Here is a 25,994-nt window from a genome sequence, read left to right as displayed (position 1 = left end):
AAAACTTCAAGGGTAGGCAGATAAACACCTTGAGCATATGTTCCTAAAACATAACAGAAACTTTAATTTCTTTACACTGCACATGGCAGTGCCATACTGTTTAAGAACCTAAAAAGCCTTAAAGATACATTTCCAGCATGAGATAAATCAATTCTTTACCTTTTTTTTCTTCATTGGGACTGCAAGGTCCATCACTGTCATCTAAACTGAGCAGATTTGCTTCGCTAGACATGTGGGAGAGAAAAGCACATACATTGTAATCTAACAGAGCACCCACAAAACATTTTAAATGCAAAAGGCTTTTTTTTCCCCTTTCCCTCTATATTTAAATGCATTATATACACATTGTATAAATATGCATAAAACAATATGAACATAAAATGAGCAACAGAGTGACCAGATGCATTATATGAACCTGAACTCAAGAGTGTACATCAAATTATTTTGCAAAAAGTTAAACTAAAATAATTAATTCAAAACAGCCAATGCTACTGAATCTTCAATATGGTTACAACAATATTACTGACACTATTAGAAGATTCTATACTCTCTGCATAAATTGAGCCCAAAACTTCATTAATCTATAAAACATGATCTTTGTTTATGCCCATCAATGTTCAAGTATGTAGTTTAAAACTGCAAATTTCATAGTGCTTTAGGAGAAGAACTTAATGTAACTACATTTTATCCCATAGCAATTATTACCAAAGTATGTCTTCATAAAAAGAACATATTCAGTTTGGTTCTGCTGCTTATTAAAATGTGTTTCTTTAGCACTTTCAATATCTGTAATCCCCAACCATTAGAATCGGGAAGAATACCAAAAAAATGAAAGCCACTCCATGATACTCTAAGACACTATTTTCAGTAATAGGCAGTTATCCTCAAGTAATCTTAAGTATTTAAACTGAAACCCCAATCACACATTTCATAGTGACAACAGCTAGATTAGTCTAATGTGTTCTTGCTTCCAGGAGAAGCAATCTGCAGAAAATCCCTTCTCATTAATACTATATTGGCTACAACAAAACAACACAACTTCTAGCCAACTTGTAACTGCATGGTTTGAAAAGTTTTAATCAAGACCATTCAGGCAGAAGTTCTTTAAAATAAAAGTAGTTATGCCAGGTGTTAAAGGGGAAGAGCTACACAAGAGAAACAAACATTTCTTAGCTGTGTCAGTTTGACACGCTGGCTTGCAATATACACAGTGACTTTTGCTCTTCATATATAAATAAACTAATCCCTCAGTGCCCCATTCAAGTTCTTAACAACTTTTTCCATGCACAGTATCTCCCTTCATGTTAGAATTTATTCTTCCATCTTATGCAATACAAATATCCTTACAGCAAATAAAAAGAAAATAAAATGTTGGGTGAGATCTACAGACTCTGAAACTTCAGGAGATAAGATTGTGCACACAGTTGATTTTGAAATGGGAAGAATCATGTAAATGAACATATAGCCAGTGGCACTGTTGTATTTTCCTTTCATTTACAGAGCACCACAATTCTAGGTACTCAGTGGTAAAACAAACAGTGTAGTAGATCCATCACTAATTTCAAACAGAGGTAAAAGAGTACAGCTGTACTTCTGTACAGAATACACATGGATATTAAATTTTTTACATCCTGCAACATTTTTAAAAAATTCTATTTCAGAAAAAATCATCCTTTCAATGGAGGCTCATGAAGCCTCCACATCCTATAAAATAAACAAAACCCTGCAGCATAGACATAAGCAGCAACCTACAGTACCTGCAGCTCTGGAATTTGCCTACGGTGCTTCCCTAGCCAGATCACTTTTGTTCTTTAGCTCCAGGTCATACAAAAATTATAACTATTTTCAAAACACCTTTGTACTGTTGTGATACTTTTAGGATTTCAACATGCTTCAATACTGCAACCATTTTGACAAAGAGCAATTGAGGGGGGAGGTAAGAAAAGGTTAACATATTTCAAACAACCAAAACACTAAGCCAAGGCTTAAATCAAAATGAACAAGAGTAACTCTTATCACACAACATGACTAGAGCAGTATTAGCAAATCAGAAGTTTTAAATGAACCAATACTTTTGTATCTTGAGGAATGGAAAGCATATGCACCAGAAACAGAAAGGTTGTTCTTTCAGAGAGCAGAATACATAGCAACCAAGCAATGTCTATTTGCTCACATATCACATGCTTCTCGTGGACTGCTTCAATGATGCAATTTATACAGGCAGGAAAAAAACCAAAACCAACCTAAAATAAACACTGAACCACTCCCCCAACATACCAGTCAGTAACATATCTAACATCCCACTTAAATGAAACCTCAGTTTCTTGCTGGGATGATGTCTCCACACTCTATCATTTTTAACTGGGGAACCATGGGTTTCCTGGTTATTTTCACATTGGAACATATTTTCTAACTTTTCAGTACATTCCTTAAAATTTTATTACAAATGAATATTAAGTCTTTACTAATATTAAGGGGAAAAAATAGCAATTTACCTAAACAGAGTTCCTAAGGGGAGTTCATAATTACACATTCAAATGTAGGCATTGAAGAAGAAAACAAAAATATCTGTTTGCTTACCTCTAATCACTTGCCATTTGTTTGATGTTTTAAAACACTAAGAACTATGCAATAGTTAGCCAGGCAGCTGAGATTAACAGGCTATGTTTACACTACTACCTACAAGCAACCCAGACTTTAAACTTCTGCTGACCATTGAGGTTACCCTCTAATAAGCTGCAAGCATATTTCTATCAACTACCAACTGATCCAGTCACATTTCAAACACAATTGGGATTTCTTTCTGAAAACTATTACATATAAAACTAGTAGGTTGATGTATTTGCCCTCACAACATACTGTGTACATTATTTGTCTTAAATTACATACTGGTAGGCAGCACACTAAGAAGTCACACTATCAGAGGCACAAGAGAAGTAGTAGTATTATTAACTCATTTACAGTGCCATTCCATTTAAAACAGCCTTAGTTTTAAAAGTTTTGATCAATATAAAGGCTACAGTGACCTACTAACAGGCTCACAAAAGAAGTATGAAACATCTGTATAACTATGGCAGGGTTTTTTGACAAAGTAATACAAACTTTATAAGCAGTGGAAAAAAGCTCAGTGTAAATATATAACACAGTACAATGCTTTTCCATTTGTCAATACATGGAAAAAAGGGGTTTATTCCCCCCCTAAACGAAAGTGGCAAAAAATAAAGCTTTTTGAAAGAAAATGGTAGTTAAGTAAAGGCACTGTAGTGCAAATAATTGAACGCATTTATTTGTATTCCTTGTTTTTGATAAGGCTTCTGTTATCTCAGTGGAAGGCAGAAGTCTAGACTATTAAGAAAACAGTATGACAGCCAAGAGAAATGTGGGCCCATCCATTTATAAAACCACTGTGGAGCATACTGATATATTTCAAAAACATTTACACAGATATTACAAAGGAAGTAAATATAATTTATCCAAGACACTTCAGGAGAATCATCTGTAACACCAGAAATGTGTAAACTTGTATTAACTATTAATTATTATACCCATGTTTGCTCAAGTCTGCCATCCTTTCATATCTTCCCCTACACAAGATAATTTCCACCATTTATCCTGTGAAGAACTACACGGGTTTAAGTGTGCTCAGCTGACCAACTCATCTTTTTTTCTACTGCTCTGCATAAAGGTAGATCTCTTATGGGATCTCCAATCACAAAGCAAGGAAAGTCTCACACCACTTGCTACCACCCTGAGTAGATCAAATTTTTTAGAACATCAAAAATGTTACTTCTATTCTCTTAAGTGGACTAAGTATTATCTGTAGGCATTTCCTTTTGGATAAGATATTTGTTAATTCCCATTCTTAATTTGTGTAACTCTTGTTCCGTGCTGAGTATCAACTCAGTTTAATAAATTTATATAGTGTTGGGTGATCATTATTTTTCCAAACTTGCTTCAGTTTACAAATATAATTTAGCCTTTTTGTGTTCATTATTTGATATCTTAACCATTATGACTCACCTCACCTACTTCCCAAGTAAGTTAAATGACATCCTTCTTTTAAAATAATCTACCTATTCTAAAAATTGCTGAGGTAGGAGGTCATTAACACATACTTTGTGTTCATCTCACTGAAGAAATCATCATCCAAGCAGGCATCCAGTGATGATCAACATCATTAGCACAGGTCTCATGGGCTAATACAAGAATACAGTCACTCCTTTAAGTGCTGAGATGTTATTCTTAGGCTAGTTCAAAACAAACCTATTGTGTGGCTGCCATTAAGTGGGCAAAAAGCTGTAATAAAATCAGGCACTGTAACACCAGTGCCTCCACAACCAGCACGAGATGCATCCAGCTGCTTGCTTCACACTCACAGCTCTCTCCACAAAGAAACCATGTAAGAGTCAAACATTGTAGTCAGTACCAGCACACCATAGCAAATACCTACTTACTGCATAATACACTCAAAATACTGGGAGGGACACAAAGCTTTCTGCTGCAACAATTACATGAATTAAAGTGCTAATCTTTGAAATATTCTACTAAGGGTAAAGGAAATTTAGAAAAAAAAAAAAGAAGAAATATTTACTGTTATTTGTTTTCTAGAAATTCCCTTCTGTTAACATTTTGCTATATGAAATAAAAATGCATCAGAAAAGCAAACAAATACAAATAATTTCAAAATGCTAAAAGCTTGCTATGTCTTTAAGATATACAAACCCAGGTGTTACCAAAAGTTAATATGTGGGCAGCTTTAAACATGTGGGTGTTTGGAGGGAATAAGAAATTGCCTCAAATGGTATCAGAGAAAGGCTAAGTAAAGAAAACAAGATCTCCAGTTTAAATCAATTGTCAACTACTCTTATCTATACTTCAGAACAAGATACTGTATAATTCACAGATATAAAAGCAAATCAAAAATGATCTACGTAGGCAATAAAAATTCAATTCTAGCTATGGGAAAACGACTTATTGTAGAGAGCATTTTAAAGGAATGAAAAATCACCCAAACATGCAATCTTAGAGTCACATACAATTACATAAAGATTATGTTTCATTATAATTTTTCTAACTTTTTTTTTGATCATTACTCTATACATTTTTCATTCTATGTTCTTAAGTCAGTATCGGCTGGAGACTGACAGAAAACAGGAGTAAACTACTAATAGAAAAAAAGCTGCTATGTTTTCAAATGTGACTTATTTCTGAAGGCAACTAAAATGGAAATAGTAACTGTATGGTATGTACTGCCCTTATACTTACAATATATTTGTGTGCACTACGAATGGATGTAAAGTTGCTAAGGAACAACGCGACCTTAATTTTATAAAATTAAAATGCCCTTAGTTTGTGAACCCTTTAAAAAGTGCTATTAACTTCCAATACATTTGTTTTGACAAGAGCTCTTAATGCTTATGTCACACTTTAATGAACTCCTGCACCCATTTTTTTCATTACTAAAACTGCACATTTCCTAATGTTTTATTAAGATTACAGCATAACCTGCTGCTGCAGCCTATGTGGTTATGTCTACTGTCCTACCTACCTTCCAACGCATAGTATTTGGCAGAATAACAGATGATATAAATTCATAAGTGAAATGTTTTTGTACTGTGTCCTGTACACAGGATTCAGTGACTTCTTACTAGAGAATCACAGCATACCTTTTCTTTTTGCAAGTCCTACTCTCCGAATATCTACGAACAACAAATAAACTGACATGAATTCTTTGTGCATGACACTTACTCTTTTAACAATTCTATAGTCATTTTGGAAATAAATACATTAGTATTGAGAAAACATAGTAGTAACAATAAAACGTCACAAGGACAAAGTATGCATTCAAACTATACACACAGGACTTCAGTGTTAGCCGAAATCCACACATACCAAGTAAACTATTAAATTATAATAAAAAAAAACAGCCTTAACTCTATTCAGTGAAATAAACACAAAAGAAGAAAAACCTAAAATCTTTAAGCTCAGTTTAACTTGATGAAGGCCTAAAGCTACTGAAGTACTTTAACCATCAAGTACTGAGTAGCTCAATCATTAAAGGAAGGAAAAACTGAAGCTGGTTGGATACCCTACCTATCAACTTCCTTATTCTGCATGTTGACATACTGCTTAATCACTTAAAGTTTAAGATATTATATATTGTTTCTTATTAATAAACTACAAAAAATAAGTATTTAATTATAAATACACATTTATATTTTCAATAGCCTAGATAAAAGCATCCTTACTCTTTCTCTGCATCTCCTTCACTTTCTTCTGCATGATCAAAGCTCCAATTACTTTTAAAACCTCCATCTCTCTTGGACTGTGATCTATCCAAAGCTGAAATGAGAACAAGTTAAGATAAGTCTTGATTTCAAGCTGAGTTATTAATCAACACAAACTAGAGGAGTAAACCAGATGTATGTATTTTCCCCCAGTATTTATTTTATTGATGACAATGATTAACTATCATTTGATCAGTAAGTCCATCAATGCAGTGGTGATTATTATTCCCAAATAAATAAAAGTAACTGTCAACATCTTATTACCAGTAAGTTAGTAAGCTATTAAAAATGATAACCTGAGGTAATGTAATATCTGTTTTCAGCTGTTTTAAGGGTAGTTTCTCTGATATGAGCTATATGCCACACACAGAGACCCTAAAATGTATTATTTACATGACTAATAACCAAACATATATTGAATTTTCCATATAAAAGCAACAATTCTGACTGTCCCAAGTACAATTCCAACATAATATGCTGGATTTCAAATTCCACATCTGATGCTGACCTGAATTAACATACGATGCAAATTGAAATTTCAGTGTTAGCATCAACTAAGTAAAAACTTTCTGTCATACTACATAAAATTTCAGATCTCTCTACAATATCCACTCTCATGGAGATTTTCATATAATATCATGGCATGGAGTATTCTTAAGTGAAGGTGTTTCAGAGCATGGAGAAAGCATTAAAGCATGGAGACTCATTAAAGCACAGATTCCCTGTGGGCCCTGAATCCTGCAATTAAGAGCTGTCTCACATAAATTCTGTACGACAAACTATGCATCCACTTTGATTTTAGCTTAAGTGTGTTTATTTCTACTACATTTTTCTTTACATTGTTGAAATGCATTTAGAAATAATGAATGAAACTACTACACTGTGATAGAAAAGAGTAAGAAAATCACAACCAACAACATGTCTAAAGTATAAACGATGTACACAGAACTATTTACTGCATATTGAACCCCTGCTTCCAACTACTTGCATCCACTGCAGGCTTCCTGGACCACTGGTGAATACATTAAACACATATTTCTGTGTTTAACAGCTTTTCCTACCTTCTTATTCTCCCTGCTTGCTTTTTAATCAAGCCTGCTTTATAGAATCAACAGCATCTTGTAGCAGGAAGTACCTCAACTTAATTACAGGAGTATCTCCTTTTGTTGATTCTGATTCAATCTGGCACCTTTTGCTCTTAGTACTCTACTTCTCCAGTCCATGTACTTTGGAAGACAGTAATAAGTAACCCTTCCCTATTCCCTCATGATTGCATAGATTCCTGTGTTCTTTCATGATCTTCCTTTTCCAGCCAGAACAAGAGAAAAACAGAGTCAGTTTAATTCTTATTCCCATGAAAGCTGTTTCACACCTTTAAATCCCTCTTGATGCTATCATCTCTTTGAACCTCTTCCAGTCCAGGGTACCCCTTCTGAGATGAGGATACACACACTACGAGGAATACTCAACATGCATACATCCCATGAATTTCTACAGAAGCAGAATGCTGCTTCTGTTCTTTGTTCCTTTACTAGTAAATCTTTACACTGGATTTGCTATTTTCACTGCTAAGAATTGCATTGATCTTTAGGTACTAGATAATTCCATCTTTCACTCATGATTGGTTAAGAAGCACTTTAGAGTCAATTGTTACAAAAATGCTCTTTTACTTTTCATCCACTTTGATTACTTGACATTTAGCCACACAGAATTGCATGTATGATTTCAACCCACATAAGTCAAAACCTGAGCATTTACAACTTTCTTAAAATATACTAAATTTCTTAAAATTATACTAACCCAGGTATAGTTTAAGTATCTACAAGCTTGATCACCTAGCTAGCATACCCCTTTCCTAATAACTGTGCACCAATGTTACAGATCCTTGTGCAATTCAATTGGTTACTCCTATTAACAAAACAAACCTTTTTTGCCCTCTCTTTCTAACTCTTCACAATTATTTCTTACAAAATTTTCCATTTTATTCAGAGGTAATTTAGCCTCTCCCAAAGCCTTTGATAAATGACTTTACAGAGGGAACAATGAAATCAATTCTGGTCTCCATTATAATTTCCATAAATTCAGGTTGCATGATCACAAAGCTCATTGATGTAAATTTCCTCAGATACCTCCACTGCCTTTTTAAATTGCTGATGATATGCTAGATATCCTCCTTACCTGTAGCAGAAATATGACACTAACCACAAGCATCACACTGCAGTCATTAGCTCCTTTATCCCCTAGTTCCTCTTACAGCACTTGGATGAATGCCATTTGATCATGCTGCCTTGTTCACAGTTTGCTCAATGTACTGCAATTTCTTCCACTGATGCTTCATTTTGAGTTGTACACGCTGTCACATTCCTTATTAAGAAACATTCTGGCATGGAGAGCTCTCTAAGTGTTGCCAAAGTGAGTACAAGCAATTCCATAATTCACCTATGACCTTATATACTCCAAAGACACCTTTTACAACTGGGTTGTCTGTGTTGATCCTCCTGACACTCCTCAACTTTCCTGTTGAGTTTGAAGAAATACTTAACAACAGTTTTTATGCCAGTTGGGAGTTTCTAATCAATTTTTTCCCCACCTCATTATAATTACAGGTTAAATCCACCAGCTTTTTTATTATTCTCTATTTTCATTACTGAGATAAAAGATCTAATTCAAGAACTATGATTTCAGATATTATATCTTATTCTGCTGTTTAGCCAGGCCAGCATTTGGAGGCTTTAACAAGTAGCAAGCATGCTGTAAGCCTCCCATGTCTTTAAATAACTCCCAAGATGGCTACAAGTATTTTACATTCCAGCTGCATATTTTCTTTCTTTTTCAAAAAGTTTCTTAGTATTTTCTGTAATTCTCCTTTAAATTAAGCATTTCTTTATTGGACAGCTCATCCACTGCTACTGATCACTGTAGCCATCCATGGAAAATGTCTTATCCCAGCTCTGCTCATTCAACTCTGGATCAATTTTTACTCTCTCTAGCACTCTCGGTACTATGAAAAATGTAAATCTAGAAGTATGTCATCATGTTAGCCAGAGTGTTCACCTGAGTTTCTTGACCTGAACAGCCACTTGGTATCTGATTCCACACAGGATTTTAAAATTTTTTAAGGGGATAACAAGTAATTTTTAACACAGCCTAACCTGCTGAATCTTTTGTACTAAGATTTAAATTTCGAAACCCTATGATGCAATTTTCACTTTGTGCACTATTCAAGGTCTCTTTAATTAGAAGAGCACATCCATACCTTGAGGTAAAACTACTCAAAAAAGCAGAGCTAACCCTAAGGTGTTGTGTCAATAGAAAGTTATCGCTGTACCTCTGTCCAAGACAGGCAGCATGCTGGAGCAGATTTCACTCTCATTTTTCCTCCCACTACTAATTCCCTGCTCTTATGCCAAGGAAGGTATCAGTTCTGAGCCCAAGTAAGTACCTGGAATTTAACTAGACAAGTTACACAGATATAGCTGACATTTCGCTGGTTTTTTTTAACAACTCTTGTTTTTTAAACAACAATTATATGTAATCTCTAAGTAGCCAATAAAAAAATTCCTGAAAAAATAGTGGTTTATTAGGATATTTATGTCATTATTAGCCACACTCTAAAGCCAGACTTTTAAAAATCCCCATACAGTCTTTTTGTGTAAAACACAATTATCACATTTTGGATTAGAAAGCAGAATATGCCTGTAGAAGAATGTCACAAAGCAGAACAACATCTTTAAATTATTGTGTGTAGACACTGTTTTGCAAACTCCTTCAGCAGTAGTTACTGTCATTCAACAGTACTGCTAAACAGTTCCTAAATGGAAGGAAAAAAGTTCATAGTGAATATCCATGAAATAAGAGCAAAATTTTGCTGTTGCAAAAAATTCTTTAAAATTCTGCCTAAAACACTAAATGAGAAGTGGTATATACAGTATTTAGTAAAGTGTTAGTGTCCAGCAGAAGACATGAGCTTGTAAGACTTGTGTTTTGCATGTCTTGTACCTCACGCTCTAAGGCAAATCATTCCATACTAATCTATACTAAAACTCACCAGAAAAACATCCTCATTGCTTTATTGTTTTGTATGTGATGTTGTATTGGGTTTGTGTGGCAAGATTTTGGTAGCAGTGGGGAGATGCAGGGGATCAGAGGGCCTCACCTCTGTGCCTGGGAACAGATCCTCATAGAAGATAGGTTAAGTCACATAAAAGACAAGAAGGTATCCAAGGCAGTCAGCATACCTTAACTAAGGGCAAATTATGCCTGACCAATCTGCTGGCCTTCTATAATGGAATGACATCAATGGTTGACAAGGGAAGACTGACAGATGCCATCTACCTCCAGTTCTATAAGGCCTTTAACATGGTTCCACATGATGTTCATATCTTCAAATTGGAAAGACACGGATGGACTATTTAGTGGGTAAGGAACCGGCTGGAGGGATGCAGCCAGCAAACTACAGCCAATGTCTCTATGTCCAAGAGGTAGCTGGTGATGAGTGGTGTCCCTCAGGTCTATCCTGACTCTTGGGACTGGTGCTCTCCCATGTCTTCATCAATGACATGCTGAGATCAAGTGCACCCTCAGCAATTGGCAGATGACACCATGCTGAGCGGAAGGACGATGTCATCCAGGGGGAGCTGGACAAACTTGAGAAGTGGGCTTTCCCTTGAAATTCAACAAGTCCAAGAGCAAGGTGCTGCACCTGAGTTGGGGCAATCCCAGACATGAGTACAGACTGGGAGAAGAAGCCATTGAGATAAACCCTCTGAAGAATACTTGCATGTTCTCATGTATGAAGAGTTGGTATGAGTGCTCCCTGGTAGCCTGAAGGGCAATTGCATCCTGGGCTGCCTAGAAAGCTGAGTGGCCCATAAGTGAGGGAGGTGACTCTGTCCTCGTGAGCCCCCAGCTGGAGTACTGAATCCTGTTCTGAGCTGAGTCCTCAACACAAGAAAGACATGGATCTGTTGGAGCAGGTCCAGAGGAGGACTACAAAGATGATCAGAGGTGAGAGTGTCTCTCCTACAAAGACAGGCTGAGAGAGCTGCAATTGTTCAGCATGGAAAAGAGAAGGCTTCAAAAAGACCTTACTGAAGTCTTGCAGTACCTGAAGTATCTTAGAAAAGGAGTGAGAGGGATTTTTATATGGACAGTGACAGGACAAGAGGCACTGGTTTCAAAACTGAAAGAGGGCAGGTTTGGGTTAGATGTATTACAAAGAAATACTTCACTGGGAGGGTGGTGAGGCACTGGCACAGGTTGCCCAGAGAGCCTGTGGATACCCCACTGCCCAAAGACCAGGCTGGATGGGGCCCTGAGCAACCTGATCTAGTGAATGGTATCCCTGTCCACAGACAGGGTGTTGGAACCAGATGTTCTTTAAGATCACTTCCACACCTAACTATTTTAAGATTCTCTAAGATCAACTCACCAAAGAAGCCAAATGCATTTACTGTCCACAAAGACAAAGATCAACTTTTCTAGGAAAGTAACCTTTCTATATGTATCACTAGTTTGCCAGAATAACTCCCCATCACCCTTCAGAATACAATAGCAGAGACTTCAAGTTTTCTATTGCATGCATAGAAACCTTTGTAAGTCTTTCATCTGCTGAGATCTCATCTATTCCTGTGTGTACAAGAACCGTCCTAAACACACAATCTAGATCAAACAAAGGTTTGGTTCAGGACCCAGATGCTTTTTCAGGAAGTCTTGAAGTTTACATTCTTTTTCCCCAGCTGCTGGTAAGCCTCATTTTACAAATGCTTACACCATCACAACTGCAAGCAACTTATCAGATACTGCAGTGCTCACATAGAAAATGTAAATTAATTTAAATGTACTCAGAATCATTGCCTTCACGCAGACTCATATTTAAATAAATGAAAAAGAATGCTTCTAAGCTTTCTAATCTGTAGCTCATTTGGAGTCATCAGATATATTGTTAAGAGGATACAAGTACTCATAAAACTCTGACACAGAAATATTTTTTTGGTTTACTTTCCCCATTGCTTCATTATTCTTCCAGACAGGCTTCTATGCAAAACAGCTTTTTATCTTTCAGCTTTGATACCATCAGCTCTACTATATAAACTGTGTAACCACAGTGAGGTTGCATTTTCACATTCTGAAGCAGCACTACATGAGCTGATTTACAGGCCCCTCACCCTTCCCAAGATTCTTGCAGATTCTTGCTCCTGTCCTGCACCCTGCGTATGTCAGCACTGAGAGAAAAGCTGGGGAAGGAAACTAATTCTGAAAAGGACCCCTCAAGCAGCAGGGGAGGGGAAAAGTTATTTTTTCAACCATATCAGTTCCCCCCCTCCTGTTCAACCACACTAACACAGTGCAGCTGTGAGAGCACAGCAGAGGTAAGGTCCATTCAGCAATTGAAAATCTTGTAAATACTACAGATACCATGGAAATTTCCATGGAATTGTAACCTAATCTATATTTATAGGTATAGATTGAAAGATCTAGTGCTTAAAAGATGCTTTAACTTTCCACTCCCTGAATTAGCTGCAGAGGAAAAAAATAATAGTCAAAAGTACCTCCAAGTAACAGGCAGTAATCATAAGCTGATAGTAGCTGAGATATTACATGAAGCAAAGAGCACGATAGTGAAGTTCTATGATACCAGTGTAATGGATATCAAGTACAGACATTCCTTTGCACGTGAAAGGAATTCAATTTCTCAGCTGGCTAACAAAAACACCCACACCCTTCCAAGAACTTGATGTCTACAGAAAACCAATAAATACAAAGCATTCATTCCTGGACAAAAGTGTTCATGGTCCTGAAAAGCAAAAGCATTTATGAAAGTTCTGTACTTCAAGGAGGTAAATTATCTGCATATTCTGGCAAATGACTGGGGTTTTTTCAGGACTTGAATGTACATTGGGCTGCTTACATTGCAGGATATTGCACTGACGACAGGACTGAAGAACACAGAACTGCATAAGCTTGATCATAAGCTGAACTATTTAACATTTTTAAAGTATTAACAAGGAGTAACAGAGGAGGATAAAAGGACAGAGCTTTGAAGTATGTTAAACATTTTCTCTGTGATGCCTTTGAAAGTTTTTCTGGTAAGACAGCAGTGATAACCACACAATGGACAACTAATGCTTCTTCACTTTCATTTTCTGCTCAATGAGACAGAAACCTAGTGACAAAAGACATGAAAAAAAAAATTAAGAACTTGATCTTTTTTTTTTTTTTTGTTATCTCAGATTTCATTATGTCCTGCCTTCCGACCTCACAGTTCCTCAACTCTATCAGCAGAATCTGTGGGAACACAGTATAGCCCATTGTCAAGGAAGATGTGATTAAGCAACACTTAAGCCAGTTGTATCCAAAGACGGGAAAAACATCATTGCCCTTCAAGAAGGACAACAAGGACAATCTGGTGAGCTACAGGCTAATCTTCAAAAGACAGAACTTATTCTTTACCACGTGTGTGCTCAAGACCTGAGAGGCAATAGAGACTGTACAAATCCCTGAGCAACCTGCTCTAACTGGGTCTGGCTTGAACAGGATGTTCCAACCTATCTGAACCCAAACAGCTGGCAAATAAAACCAGTGACTACTCAGAAGTACAAAGCATCCCCTAAAGCAACTGCACCCCCATCCTAAAGACTTCCAAAAAGGAGTACCTCTGTCACTTTTCTCCTTTTCCTCTCTGAGTAAGTCTGACTCTCACTCAAACTTTCCACACAAGTAAAATAATTTGAATAACATCAAAAGAAAGAACCAAAAATAAACAGGGAAAAAAGGAGAAGCAATTAAGTAATTTTTGTATCTCTAGCATTATGAGTTTCTTACTTACCTAAGACCTCTATTGCTAGACTGGAGATACACCAAAAATTCAGAAATCAAGAAGAAAGTTTTATTGTTTTTATAGCAAAGTTAAGTCTAAGAGAGGTATCTTCCTGTTTTACAGATAAAAATAGAGGATAAAAGGTGAGGTTAGCCTAACAACAATTTCTGAACTGCCAATTCACTCTCAAAATGAGAAAAAATATATAAAGCTAACAAGCCATTTCAAGGAAGATCACAGTTGAACACGAATAACAGAATACAATTTCTGTGGCAAATCAGTATATATTAATCACATATGATCTAAAATTCTGAACACTGGAATAGTTTTAGAAGATGAGCAAAACACAGCAGGAAACTGCACAGTATATCACGCATGTGATTTGCACACTTCATTATGCACCATGGGATCCATCTTCATATAAAGTCTGAGCTTGTGCAACTGAGAATACAGCAGCACTAAACAAACAGTGATCTATTTTTAGAAAATGCTGAAAGGCAGTTACAGACAGAGTAAGATTAATAACCTAACCAAACTACCTGGAAATTAGGCAACTGACACTTCGAGAAGGTTTGCACACTTGCTGCAGTAATTGGAACATCAGGTTGAAATAAAGCACTGTATCTTTATACCAAGAAGAAGAAGAAAAAAAGAATATGTACTATTTAATACTTCTGGTTTTATTCTGCAAAGTTTCATAGATGATGTCAGATAGACACTATCCCCTTTATAAAAACATACAGAAATGAAAAGTCTAGAAAGGTTCCACAATTCTCTGCAAGACTTTAACTTGCACATGCAGGACAGAGAATCATAGACTCATAGAATGGTTTCAGTTGGAAGGCACCTTAAAGATCATCTATTTCCAGCCCTGCTGCTGCCATGAGAGGGGGAGAGACATTAAACTAGACCAGGGCACTCAGAGCCCCATCCACTGCCCTGAGCCCTGAGCACTTCCACAAGAAATGTTTCTTCCTTAAGAAGAAACTATACATGTAATTAAAGCAGAAAAAAAGAACAAGGCACCTCTCTGATGCTGTCAATTATTCAAGATTCGCATGAAATGGACAGCAAAGAAAGCATATAAAGAAAATGCTCCACAACCTCAATTAAAAAACCTCAAAAATTTGGTCACATGAAAAAAGCACATTTCAGAAAAAGCTTGGCTAGGGAAAGGATGATGAAAGAGTTAGTTAAACTACGTGGCAAGAAAAATATTTGCATTTGCCTTTCTGTACAGGCTAAATACCTGGAGTTTTATCCAATTCTTAGAGACACTGGCAAGCTTTCATACCCATACAAGGCAGCAGTCAGCTGAGCTGGATTTCTGATATGGCTGAAAAGGAATAGACTAGCTCCACCAACACTTCCCACCCCAAGGATCAGTGTCCTGTCAGTTCAGCTCCTTCAGCCAAGCTGCCATGAAGACAGTGAAGTGGCAGTGTGACTGCATCACAGCTGGAGCACACTGTCTCTGGGAGGGGCAGCACTCTGTCCCTCTGAGCAGCACCTGGCAGTGGGCCTGGCCGTGCTGTCAACTGCAAGCACAATTCCTTGCATGGCTGTACAGTATGGCCCCATACACAGGATCTCGCTATGGCTTTGCAAATCTTTGTAACGGTACTACCAAATTTCTCCAGACCCAACAGCAATGAGTTTAAGGAACACTGACAACTGCTCACTACACCACAATATACTAACAACCACTAAACAGGCTTTATTTTAAAAAGCTAAAAAATCACTTTAACATTCCATGGAAAACACACTTTTTCTCTGTACTTACACATAAAAGCAAAAAATTTACTCAAAAAACAAAAATGAAAAAGTGCTATCAATCAACTCATTCTAATAAAATAACATGCTAGCTTACTAATTGAACCTAGTTATAAAACTACTTTTCAAGAAACTGTACTCAAAAGACAGCTAAAGCAAAACATCAAACTTGTTAAGTGATCATCCTGCAACCAGTTTCAGCTGCTTCCATCCAAACATGAAACTGCTGCTCACCTTGACCTATAAGTTTTTTCTATCACAGGGCACAGTCTTTCTTCCACATAATGAGCAGTACCTTTTCCATCTAACACAGGCTTTGCTACAAGACAAAGAACTTTTTACTTTATCAATGATAGTTTTCTGTGGTATTTATCAAGTAATGATTTAGCTATAACATATTTCCTTATGGCAGAACTATTAAATTTTCATTGAAGTTTTACTGTCCCAGGGCCAGGTATATGCAATCATAATAATCTGGGCCAGAGTAGCCCTGAAGTTCACTTTTGAAAGTTTACTCCCTACTGTAAGGGATCTTTAAACTGCCTCCTAAGCAGTAAGCCTTGGTAGAAATAAAATTACAGTAAACTCTGGCAAATGTTTTTAGAAATGAGCCTCAGAAATTACAAAGGCAATTGTAAATATGAAACCTAACATCTACTGCATAGTTCAAATTCTCATCTAATGGGCTCTTGAATAATCTTTCTGTTAGACTGTCGTATTAAATTCTGTCATCAGCAGGATATTCATATTTTGCTAAATGAGCCATAAAAATTGGACATGTCAAACAAATACAACATTATATCCTGTGACATTAATAAAAATACATCAGTAGAATGAATTTTAGTACAAATGAAAGAATTGTATGACATTGAATAAAAACATACTCATAAAATAAATATTTTGCAGCTGTTTCTTACTGACATTTCTAAGATTATATATTATTAATCATGTCATATAGTAATATGTTTTACCAGACCAGCAGAATATTATTGGTATTTTTCATTCCTAAAACGTTGTTGTGGCAAGTCTACAATAAAAATTAACAAACAAACAAAATCTCAGGGAGATATGAGCAGGGAAACTTTGCTCCAGCTCATATGGTCTGAAAACAAACAAACAAAAAGCCAGGAGGGCTTAACACAGAGTTTTGAATCATCACTGCTCTTTATCTATAATCAAAGAAAGACACCCCAAAGTCTTTCACTCCAAATTCTTCTTTCACAGGAATTACTGTGACACACATGCAGAAAATTTCCTTGCCTCGTGTAGTGCTTACAGCCTTTGTCTGTTAACAAAAACTTTTTCAAGGCCTGCTGACCAACCTGACAAGAAATAACCACAGCCTGTTAATTTATTCCCTCCAGTATCCACCTTCACCATAACCTTGTTCTTCACAGAAGATAACCTGCTATTTAAAATAATTGCATTTCCTTGGGCAGAATAAAGCTGCTCTTGCACTAAAATACCTATTACAAAGTTTAAGCTTTGCATTACACCTTAGCCTGACTTAAGAGATCACCAGGCAGAGATGGAACAGGAAATGTCCTATTCTCACATGTGGAGAGGCTGCATGCTCTCCCCCATCCGAGCCATTGCCCTGCATCTACCAGTTACCCTTCAGCGAGCAAATTCAACAGAATTCTGGCAAAGTGCCAACCTGGCAAGACAGAACAGTTCAATCTCTCTGGCAAGAAAGTAGTTAAGTCTCCAGGATGGTGGAGAGTACATGCAGCTCTGCTTCCAAAATGGAGTCGCACCCACTAACGTGACATTCAGACACCAATTCTGACTTAATTACAGCTTAAGGTCAGCTTAACCTGAAACTATTAGGCATGCTAGACTGCTGAACACAGAAATGGGAAGTCAAAAACACGTTTTAAAAACTAAATGTGTAAGATAAAGCTGCCAACAAATTTAATTCTATATAGTAAGAACAGTAATATTTTACTAATGCTTTAATTTTCTTCATAGAAAGTAAGTACAGAGCACTAGACAGATTTTAACCTATGTAAAAATATTGCTACCTTAAAAAAACTTCCAAACTGAAACCAAGTAAGTGCCAAAACATGGGCCTAAAGAAAGGAACTTAACAAATGTACTCCTTCTCACTCCCAATGCCTTTTAGAACAGCCAAGTTATGAAGAATTACATTTGTCCTTTTTTTCCCAAAACCAGATTTTTTCCTACAGAATCCTCCACCACAACAACTCCATTTTAATTTGTTTTCTCAGTTACTGCAGAATCCTTACCTATCCTGCACACTCTTCCACTCCTTTCATTGCAACACACACAGATGAAGGGCTGTCCTGTGCCCCAAGTCCTCTCGCTGCCCTGACCTCTGCTCAGCCACTGAAGGAACTAACACCACTGTGCAGCAAACTGAACCGTGTTCAGGCAACACTGAAACTTTCACTTCAGGGACACTCATTTTGACTTCTCTGCTTAATGGAGTGAGCAAGCTTCACAGAACTTCTATATTTTTACCCATAAGACCTTCACACTTCACACCTCTGTAAATAAAAGGGTTTAAGTTTTGGAAAAATAGAAGTTATGCTACTATGTTTGTTACTTATAACAAAGCACTAGCCAAGGACACTTAGGGTGGTAAGGCACTTGCAAAGGCAGTCCCGGGGGTTGTGGATGTGTTCAAGGCCAGGTTAGATGGGGCCTTGAGCAATCTGGTCTAGTGGAAGGTGTTCCTAGGGCAGGGGGTTGAAAATAGGTGATTACTGGGAAGGAAGGAGGCAAAATTATGAGGTGATTCAAAAATCTTTCATATTCTTACAGAGCAATATACAAAAGTGGCAAGTTTGGTGGTTAAGTCTCACATTATAGGATCTACTACAATACAAAACACTTTGATGAGCCTCAATTACAAGACAAAGCTAAAACTACAAACTAGGTAAAGTCTGATACTGCTCCAAAATCCATGTATAGTCTTCCAGAAACAACAGTAATAAAAGCCAAAGTTGCTGTTGAAACCATTAAAATAAATAATCTATTTTGTTTTATCCTTGTACATAAAACCAGAAGGAAAAGACAGAAATATCTAAACAGGTTCATATCCATGCGAGCATGACACCTGCTAACTGCTGGTTTAATGTTCACTATCCAACCACATATTAATATTACTACTTTTGTTATTACTATTCCTTTTTATGTATACTTACATAAAGAAGACTGTAAGGATCTCTTTTAGGAACATTCTCATTTAACTATTTTTTGCCACTAAAACTCTCTAGAAATGCAGTATGTTTTCTGAGGAAAGAGTAGCACTCTACTACCAATCCAAGAGCCAGAAAACAGTGAATGAGGCATCCCAAACAAGACAGTTACCAGAAGCTTCTATGTCTTAAGAGAAAGCTTAATAGAGCAGCAGTTACTTTGGAAAAACTACCAAATAATAAATGCCTCTGCAATGAAAACCAGAAAAGTGTACACAGATCCTTTACATTTCAGAAAACTCAGGACAAGCATGAGCTCCTGGAACCCTGTATCAAAATTAAGAAGGCGATGTGTGGTAGAGGACTGGATACAGGCTTTACCTTAGAATGTGCTCCCAAGCATATTGCAACATATGTTATAGAGCAGTAATAGCTAAATTAGATTTATTTTTAGCATCTTTCTACTTTAAGAAGCACCCTGTCTTTCTTAATATTTCATGCCACCTATCATCCAAGTTAGTCTGCCATGTATAAAGATGCTTTCAATTTGACTTTGTTGAGAAATAGTTCCCAACAAGTGAGTTTCATTTATAGAAAATAACCTGTTAGTCAAGCGAGAAGGTTTTCTATTCTCAAAACCACTGCATAGGACAGCTGAATATTCTTCAAGTCCAAGAAGATACATGTGCAGTGCTGGAAAAAAATTACGAACAGGTCAAAGGACTGGGACATATAACAAGCCATGGAAGTAACAAACACTTCACACTTTCTCATAAAAAAAAAACAAACAAAAAAACCCAAACAAATAACAAAACAAACTCTCAAGAAAAACAGAAGAAACAGAACCTCTCTGGACATTAATGGGACAGATGCAAACCAGAGAAGAATTCTGCAGGATAAAGCAGGAGTTCAGACAGACACAAAAGATCAATGAAACAACTCTTCCCCACATTTTCAAGGTAATCACAATCTCCATTAGAGACCACAAACAAAGCACCAGAGACTGATTAGAGACGGTTACAACAATTAAGAATTAAATTTCACTGTTATAAGAAAAATAAAGAGAAAAGTCTTGCAGGTAGAAAAGTCTGGTAGGCAGAAATGTTTCAAGTGTTCTAACTGAATATAAACTCCACTATACCCTCTTAATTTGTATTATTCCAGTCAGAGATTTCTCAGTATGATTAAAAACAGAAGCAAAAAAAGAGAGGAAGGACTGACTACCACTTCAAAAGGTAGGCCTGTAACTCTACAATCATACACAATAGCTGCATGTTTCTGTATCACCCCAGAATCTCATCTGCCTTTAAGAAAGTAGGTAAGTCTACAACTCCTGCTTTGGTGAAGACAATTCTTTACACATGATTGCAAAGAAGAACAAAGCAGTCTTCTGGAATCCTCTGGCAGACAACTTTGAAGTGTATACTACTGCTGCTAACAGGTAGACCACAGTTTTCTTTACTGTTATTAAGAAACGTGTAGCCAAGAAATAGGAACTAAAATTGAGCAAATTCCTGCCAAGACTGCACTGAAGTATCTCAACAGCTCTGAAGCTAGGGACTGGCAACATCCCTTAGAAAGGAGATCCTCAAAAAGAAAATTCAATACTGGTTCTCAGCATCATTACTGCAATCACCAGGAGACTGAAATAAGAAAATAGGAAAGAATACATTTCCCCCTTCTTCTGGAAAATATTTTAAAGTTCACCTATTATCTACTGCATAAACAAAGACAAACTTTAAATTTCACCTTGGAAAAGAGAAATTACAATTTCCTTGCAATTCAGTGATAGTGAAGGAGGCAGAAAACAAAGAGTTTCCGCAATTTTTCTCCAAGGTAATGATCACCATACTCTCCATTCCCACATGTTTAACATGCCTCCTACCTTAAATCCAAGTGAATTAGTGTATCATTCTTCGCATTTTAAATATGACTATCAAGTAAAAACACAGGAACTTCTGCAGACACAAATTTCTAATCACTAAACTTCTCCTCCTCCACATCAGGAAAGAATTCCCATGTAAGAGAAATACCCTGTTAATGCAACTTTCTGCATATTCAGCCCAAAACTTTGAAACACCACTGTAAAAAAACAAATTCAGAACAGTTTTACTGATTTCACTTGCATCTAGATTAAATAAGAAAAATAGGGTATACTTTTCCACACTTCTAACAGTCTTTACTCTTCAGGCGAAGTAAACATGCAGGCCCTGCATATCCACATATAAGTCATCAACCTTTATCACTGCTTCAAAATTGTAACAAATGCAGCTTAAAAAAGAGTCCATTATAGTCCTAGGAATCATTTTCATGTTTCCATTAAATAGCCTATACAATACAGCATCAAAAATTATGCACACCAGATACACAGAACCGGACAAAAAATTGTGTACTGGTATGAATAGCTATGTTTAAGAATGGTATTACCAGAAAGGCAACAACTCAATCATTCAAGGAATACCCCTCCATTTTATTTTTACTGGAGAACAAGATAATAAAAATATTAAGGGGAAGTACTTTTACAGTCGAATGACAGACATATTTCTTCACAGTAGCATCTGTTACACTAAATGAAAGAAAAGCAGTATCACATTGGACATGTGGAATCAAAACCAAAATTCTGAACAACTGTCATACTGACAAGTTAGTTATTTCACTTAACTGTATATTTATCTTAAGTCTAACTCATAGGCAATTGAAATCTAACATAAGCAGGATAACACCAGAAATGTCTGTGCACATGTATGCATACACACAGACATATGAAGGTACATATTTAACCAGCACAGTTCCTTAGACTGAGTTTAACCGGTGACAGAACTAACATCCGTTTCACCCAGATTTATTCTCCTGCGCACATTTAAGGCAGGGATGGACAGAGGAGTTCAGCCCCTCCCCTTTGCCAGTCTTTGAGAAAACACCTCTGAAAACATTAAGTAAACAATGTTTGGTTGTTGTTTACACAGTCTTCAAAGGACTCCATGTAATATACACACTCAGAGTACGTTACAGATATAGCTCTATGCTCATGTATTAATTAATAACCATCATCCAGCAACAGAATTTGCTGTATTTCCTACTCTGTCACTTTCATGCCCTTTTGTGTCCCCATTATACCTGTTTCACAAATGTGGCACTCTCCTGCTTGTCTAGCCTTTGGATAATGGTGCTTCTAATATCATTAGGCTGATATAATATGCTACCTTTCCAGACTGCAGATTGCCAAAAAACTCACGTACATATATATATTTATAGAGATTCTATAAATGTACTTTTTCTATAAATATCTCTATTAAGTACCTATCAAATAACATCTGAAAACCTTTTCCCTTTACTTCAAATCAGTACATATTTTACCATCTCTTACTAAATCTGCCCAAGTATGACTGTCCCATTTGGACTTGGGCCACCCCCATAAATTTTTTGTCACCATCATCTACACTAGATTTTCTTCACATGTGGCTGCACTCTTAGGGTTTCTATCACATCATCAGTCCTAAAATGAATGTGGCCCCAAACAATGGGGAAACACAAAACCAGCTGACAACTCAGTTCACCCATCGTAGAACACTGAAGCTTCAAATGGAGATGGTATCCAGTGCTGTGCTGCTCCTGCTGTTGGATAGAGAATTCGTAAGCAAAAAGTGTGGCTACTGCAAATGAAATCCATCTTCTCTAAGCCACCTGTCCAGCCAGCAAGTATTCAAAGTGCACATAGAAGACAGTGAGTGACTAGTTATCACCTTGACACTTATAGCTGTCTGCTCTGCACAAACCTCACTATAGTCTATGGAGACTTGAGGGAAAAAAATGGAGAGACTACATTTCACCACCATATCCTTTAAAGGTGTAAGGGAGATAACATGGTAGCTGTTATTAACCAGAGTTTCTGAACATTAGAATTCCAGATTAATTATTCGAAACAATAAGCAGTATTTTGTTCACACAGTACATCTATTCCAGAACATCTTGTAATAAAGAGCCAATATCTGACATCCTGCAGCAAAAGAAAATCTGCAAGAGGCTATGTTCTGTGCAATACAGGTACTGCAAATCTTCAATGCTAAACTTATTCCTGACTTGAAAAACTCTGCTTATGAGGAGCACTTAATTACATTAATTTTTCTTTGTTACCATCACGGTAATTTGGCAGAATTTACCAGACTATTGGTCTATGCCATCAGGACATGAGCTTATAGCAATTTTGCAACATTAGAGTAGTAAATTTCTTGATGTATCAATGGAATTGTAAAAACCTAACGGTTGAAAAGATTCCTTTTTCAGGAGGCTTTTTGCATTACGATTAAAAGCTTTTTGGTGACAAAACAAAAAACAAAAACAACCAACCAAAACCCTCAAGACATCAAAAGAGTATTTAAAAAAAAAACAAAAGTCAGGGGTTTACACACGCAAAAGGTTTCTTTCAAACGCAGGTACTAAGGTTCATCACCCCCTTCGTATCACAATTATAAGCATTATCCCTTTCCCAACTCAGTCGCAAACCTTTACAGGAGCCTTTTAGGAGCGGGCGAAGACTCATTTTACGGTGGGGCCAAAGAATATGGGCTAGGCCGGGGCCTGTGAGCGGAGCGCGGGCAGGGCAGCGCAGCCCGGCCTCCCCTCTCATCCAGCGCTAACCCTGCCCGGCGCCCCCCGCCCCGCCGCCGCCGCGGCTCCGTCCTGCGCCGCACCGAGCCCGGGCTGCTCCGCCGCTGCCCCCACAAAGGAAAGCGGCACCGCGCTCCCAACAGTAAAAGAAAGGAGGGGAAAAAAAAAGAAAAAATGAACCAAATCGCCCTCATTAAGCCCTCCTTGAAAAGCAGGTCTCTTTTCGCCAGACCTAACCACGGCAGCCACCCTTCCCCCACCACGAAGCCACCTTTCATTGTCGTCGCACCCAAAGGGGACCCATAACCCCCACCCCCCACCCCATACGAACTCACACGCCCGCCTCCCCCATTCCCCAGTTTGTGCCGTGCCCCTTCACTGCTCGCCAGAAGGGAAACGCGGCTCCCGGGCCACATTTCCCTGCTCGCAGCCCTGCACGCACCTTCCAGAAACAAGCTGTCTCTGCAACCGCCGCCGCCGCCGCCACCGGCCATCTTCCCGCTGCCGCGCAGCGCTCCCTCACTCCATCGCCCAGCGCGGCGGCGGGGCCCGGCCCTTCCCCCGGCCTGCCCGCCCCCACTGCGGAAGGCTGGCTGGCTGGCTGACCCGCAACGGCAGCACTACCGCCGAGGCCCGGCCCTCTCCCGCCGCCGGGCCGCGCTGCCTTCCGGCCCCCACGCAGGAGGAAGCGGCGGCAGCTCACCCGCTCCTCCCTCAGCGCGCCCGCCGCCGGCACCCCCGAGCGGCGGCAGCCGGGCCGGGCCGGGCCGGGCCTCCGCCGCACGCGGCTCCGGGAGCGCGGAAGGGCGAGCGCAGGAACGCGCAGCACCGCCGCCCCTGCGCTCCGGAACGGCGCTGGCCTGCCCGAGCTGCGGCTCGCCCGCCGCGGGCCGCCCGCGCTGCCGGCCCCGGCACCATAAAATGGCCGCAGCGGCGCTGCGCCCGCGCTGCCTCGGGCTCTCCCGCTCCCTCCTCGATCAGCCCGCAGGCAGCGGCTTTCGGGCGACGAGGAGGTGGCTCGGGTAAAATGAATGGAGCCGGAGGAGTGCGGGAGCCCATGGCGGAGCGCCGGGCCTCTCACCTCGCTCAAGCTCGGGAAAAAAGGCCTTTCCAAGAGTCAAAGATTCCTATTAATCGTAAAATATTCTGTGGCCTGATCGTATTCAAATCCAGAAGTTGGGTTTTGCAAAATGTACAGCGTTGCCACGCCAGCTAAAGTGAAAGTGCAAGTCATGGCCTCAGGTACATTGAGTTCTGGCATGTATGGTTTTCCATTTTAAAAAGCTTTCCCGTGAAGCTGAAATACAGAAAACATGCGTTCTTTAACAACTAAAAGATAGTTTATGACAGTCTACAGCTAGGGAAAAGCACCTACTCCTTTCTTCAACAAGTTCCTTAATCTGGAATTCTATTGACTCCCCCTTCCCCCCACTTCACTGCAAATTTGGGGAATTCTAATGTCTAAGGTACCTGGTTCCTAACATTTCTAATCCCTGGAAAGTAAGCTTCCAAAAATGCCTGAATTGAAGAGTTTGTAGACTGAAGTCCTAAATTAGGTAAATTAAAGCACCTAGTGTATATGAGGAATAAAGACTAGAAAGAGGAAAATTGTTTTCATTTAAGTCCTCTAAATTCGTTAGTTTGGTTCCTGAGTGCACCTAGCATGTTTAAAATACTTTTGAGAGTGCTCAGTTTTTATGTAATTGAGAGGCAAAAAGCAGTTTGGAGGACCACAGGAGATGTCAGACTGCTCCCCAGGTGCATCCTCACACCACCAGAGCTTGTGAGTACTTAGAAAGAATCCCAAAAGCTGGAACACTGCTGGCAAATCTGCAAATCTGTCTTCAAAATCCCCTTAGGAAAAAAAAGGCTTCCTGAAAGAGAGATCACAAAATATCCTTCTTTCATTAGTAATGAGATTAACAGGAAACAATTAGGAGAAATTGGTCCCAGCTAATTATAGGGAAACCAGAAAATCTTGTGTTCAATAGAAACCTAATAGTTAAAAATAAATTTAGAGTCTAATTTTCAAAAATACCCTTTCCTTTTGTATGTCTGTATTGACAGTTGAGACTAGACTGATCCAGGTCTACACAATTCTACATAATTTTTTGAAAACTAAGGATTATGAGTTATGATTATGAATTATTTGAATAAATGTTGGATGCATAGTAGTGGACTTATTGATCAAGGTATCAAATACAGCTTCAGAGATTTAGTGGGCTGAGCTACATTATAGATTAGGATACCCTTTTAAAATAGAAAGGATAAGGAAATAAGCTGTCAGTCAATCTAGATGCATGGTCAGTTTTGGACTTTCTGATTGATAATTTAATATGTACT

General features: G+C 38.3%; 1 protein-coding gene across 9 annotated transcripts in view; it reads right to left on the bottom strand.

Moving 5' to 3' along the window:
• The window catches only part of SENP6 (SUMO specific peptidase 6), a 70,727-nt gene extending 46,383 nt beyond the window's left edge, over positions 1-24,344 (bottom strand). For 3 of the 9 annotated variants that reach the window (XM_079298981.1, XM_079298984.1, XM_079298982.1), the window contains exons 1-4: positions 24,094-24,293; positions 6,249-6,342; positions 5,667-5,699; positions 163-224 (exon numbers count right to left, since the gene is read on the bottom strand). In XM_079298981.1, the coding sequence (XP_079155107.1) occupies positions 163-224; positions 5,667-5,699; positions 6,249-6,342; positions 24,094-24,145 (241 nt within the window). In that variant the 5' untranslated portion in view covers positions 24,146-24,293. Of the gene's footprint in view, positions 1-159; positions 225-5,666; positions 5,700-6,248; positions 6,343-24,093 lie in introns of all 9 variants that reach the window. The other 6 variants (XM_079298988.1, XM_079298986.1, XM_079298983.1 and 3 more) reach the window with 6 other exon arrangements.
• Positions 24,345-25,994: the final 1,650 nt, after the last annotated feature.

Source organism: Erithacus rubecula (genome assembly GCF_903797595.1).
Source record: "Erithacus rubecula genome assembly, chromosome: 2".
Taxonomy (NCBI): Eukaryota; Metazoa; Chordata; class Aves; order Passeriformes; family Muscicapidae; genus Erithacus; species Erithacus rubecula.
Note: the sequence above shows the minus strand (reverse complement) of the source record. Positions and strands in the feature narration are given on the sequence as shown.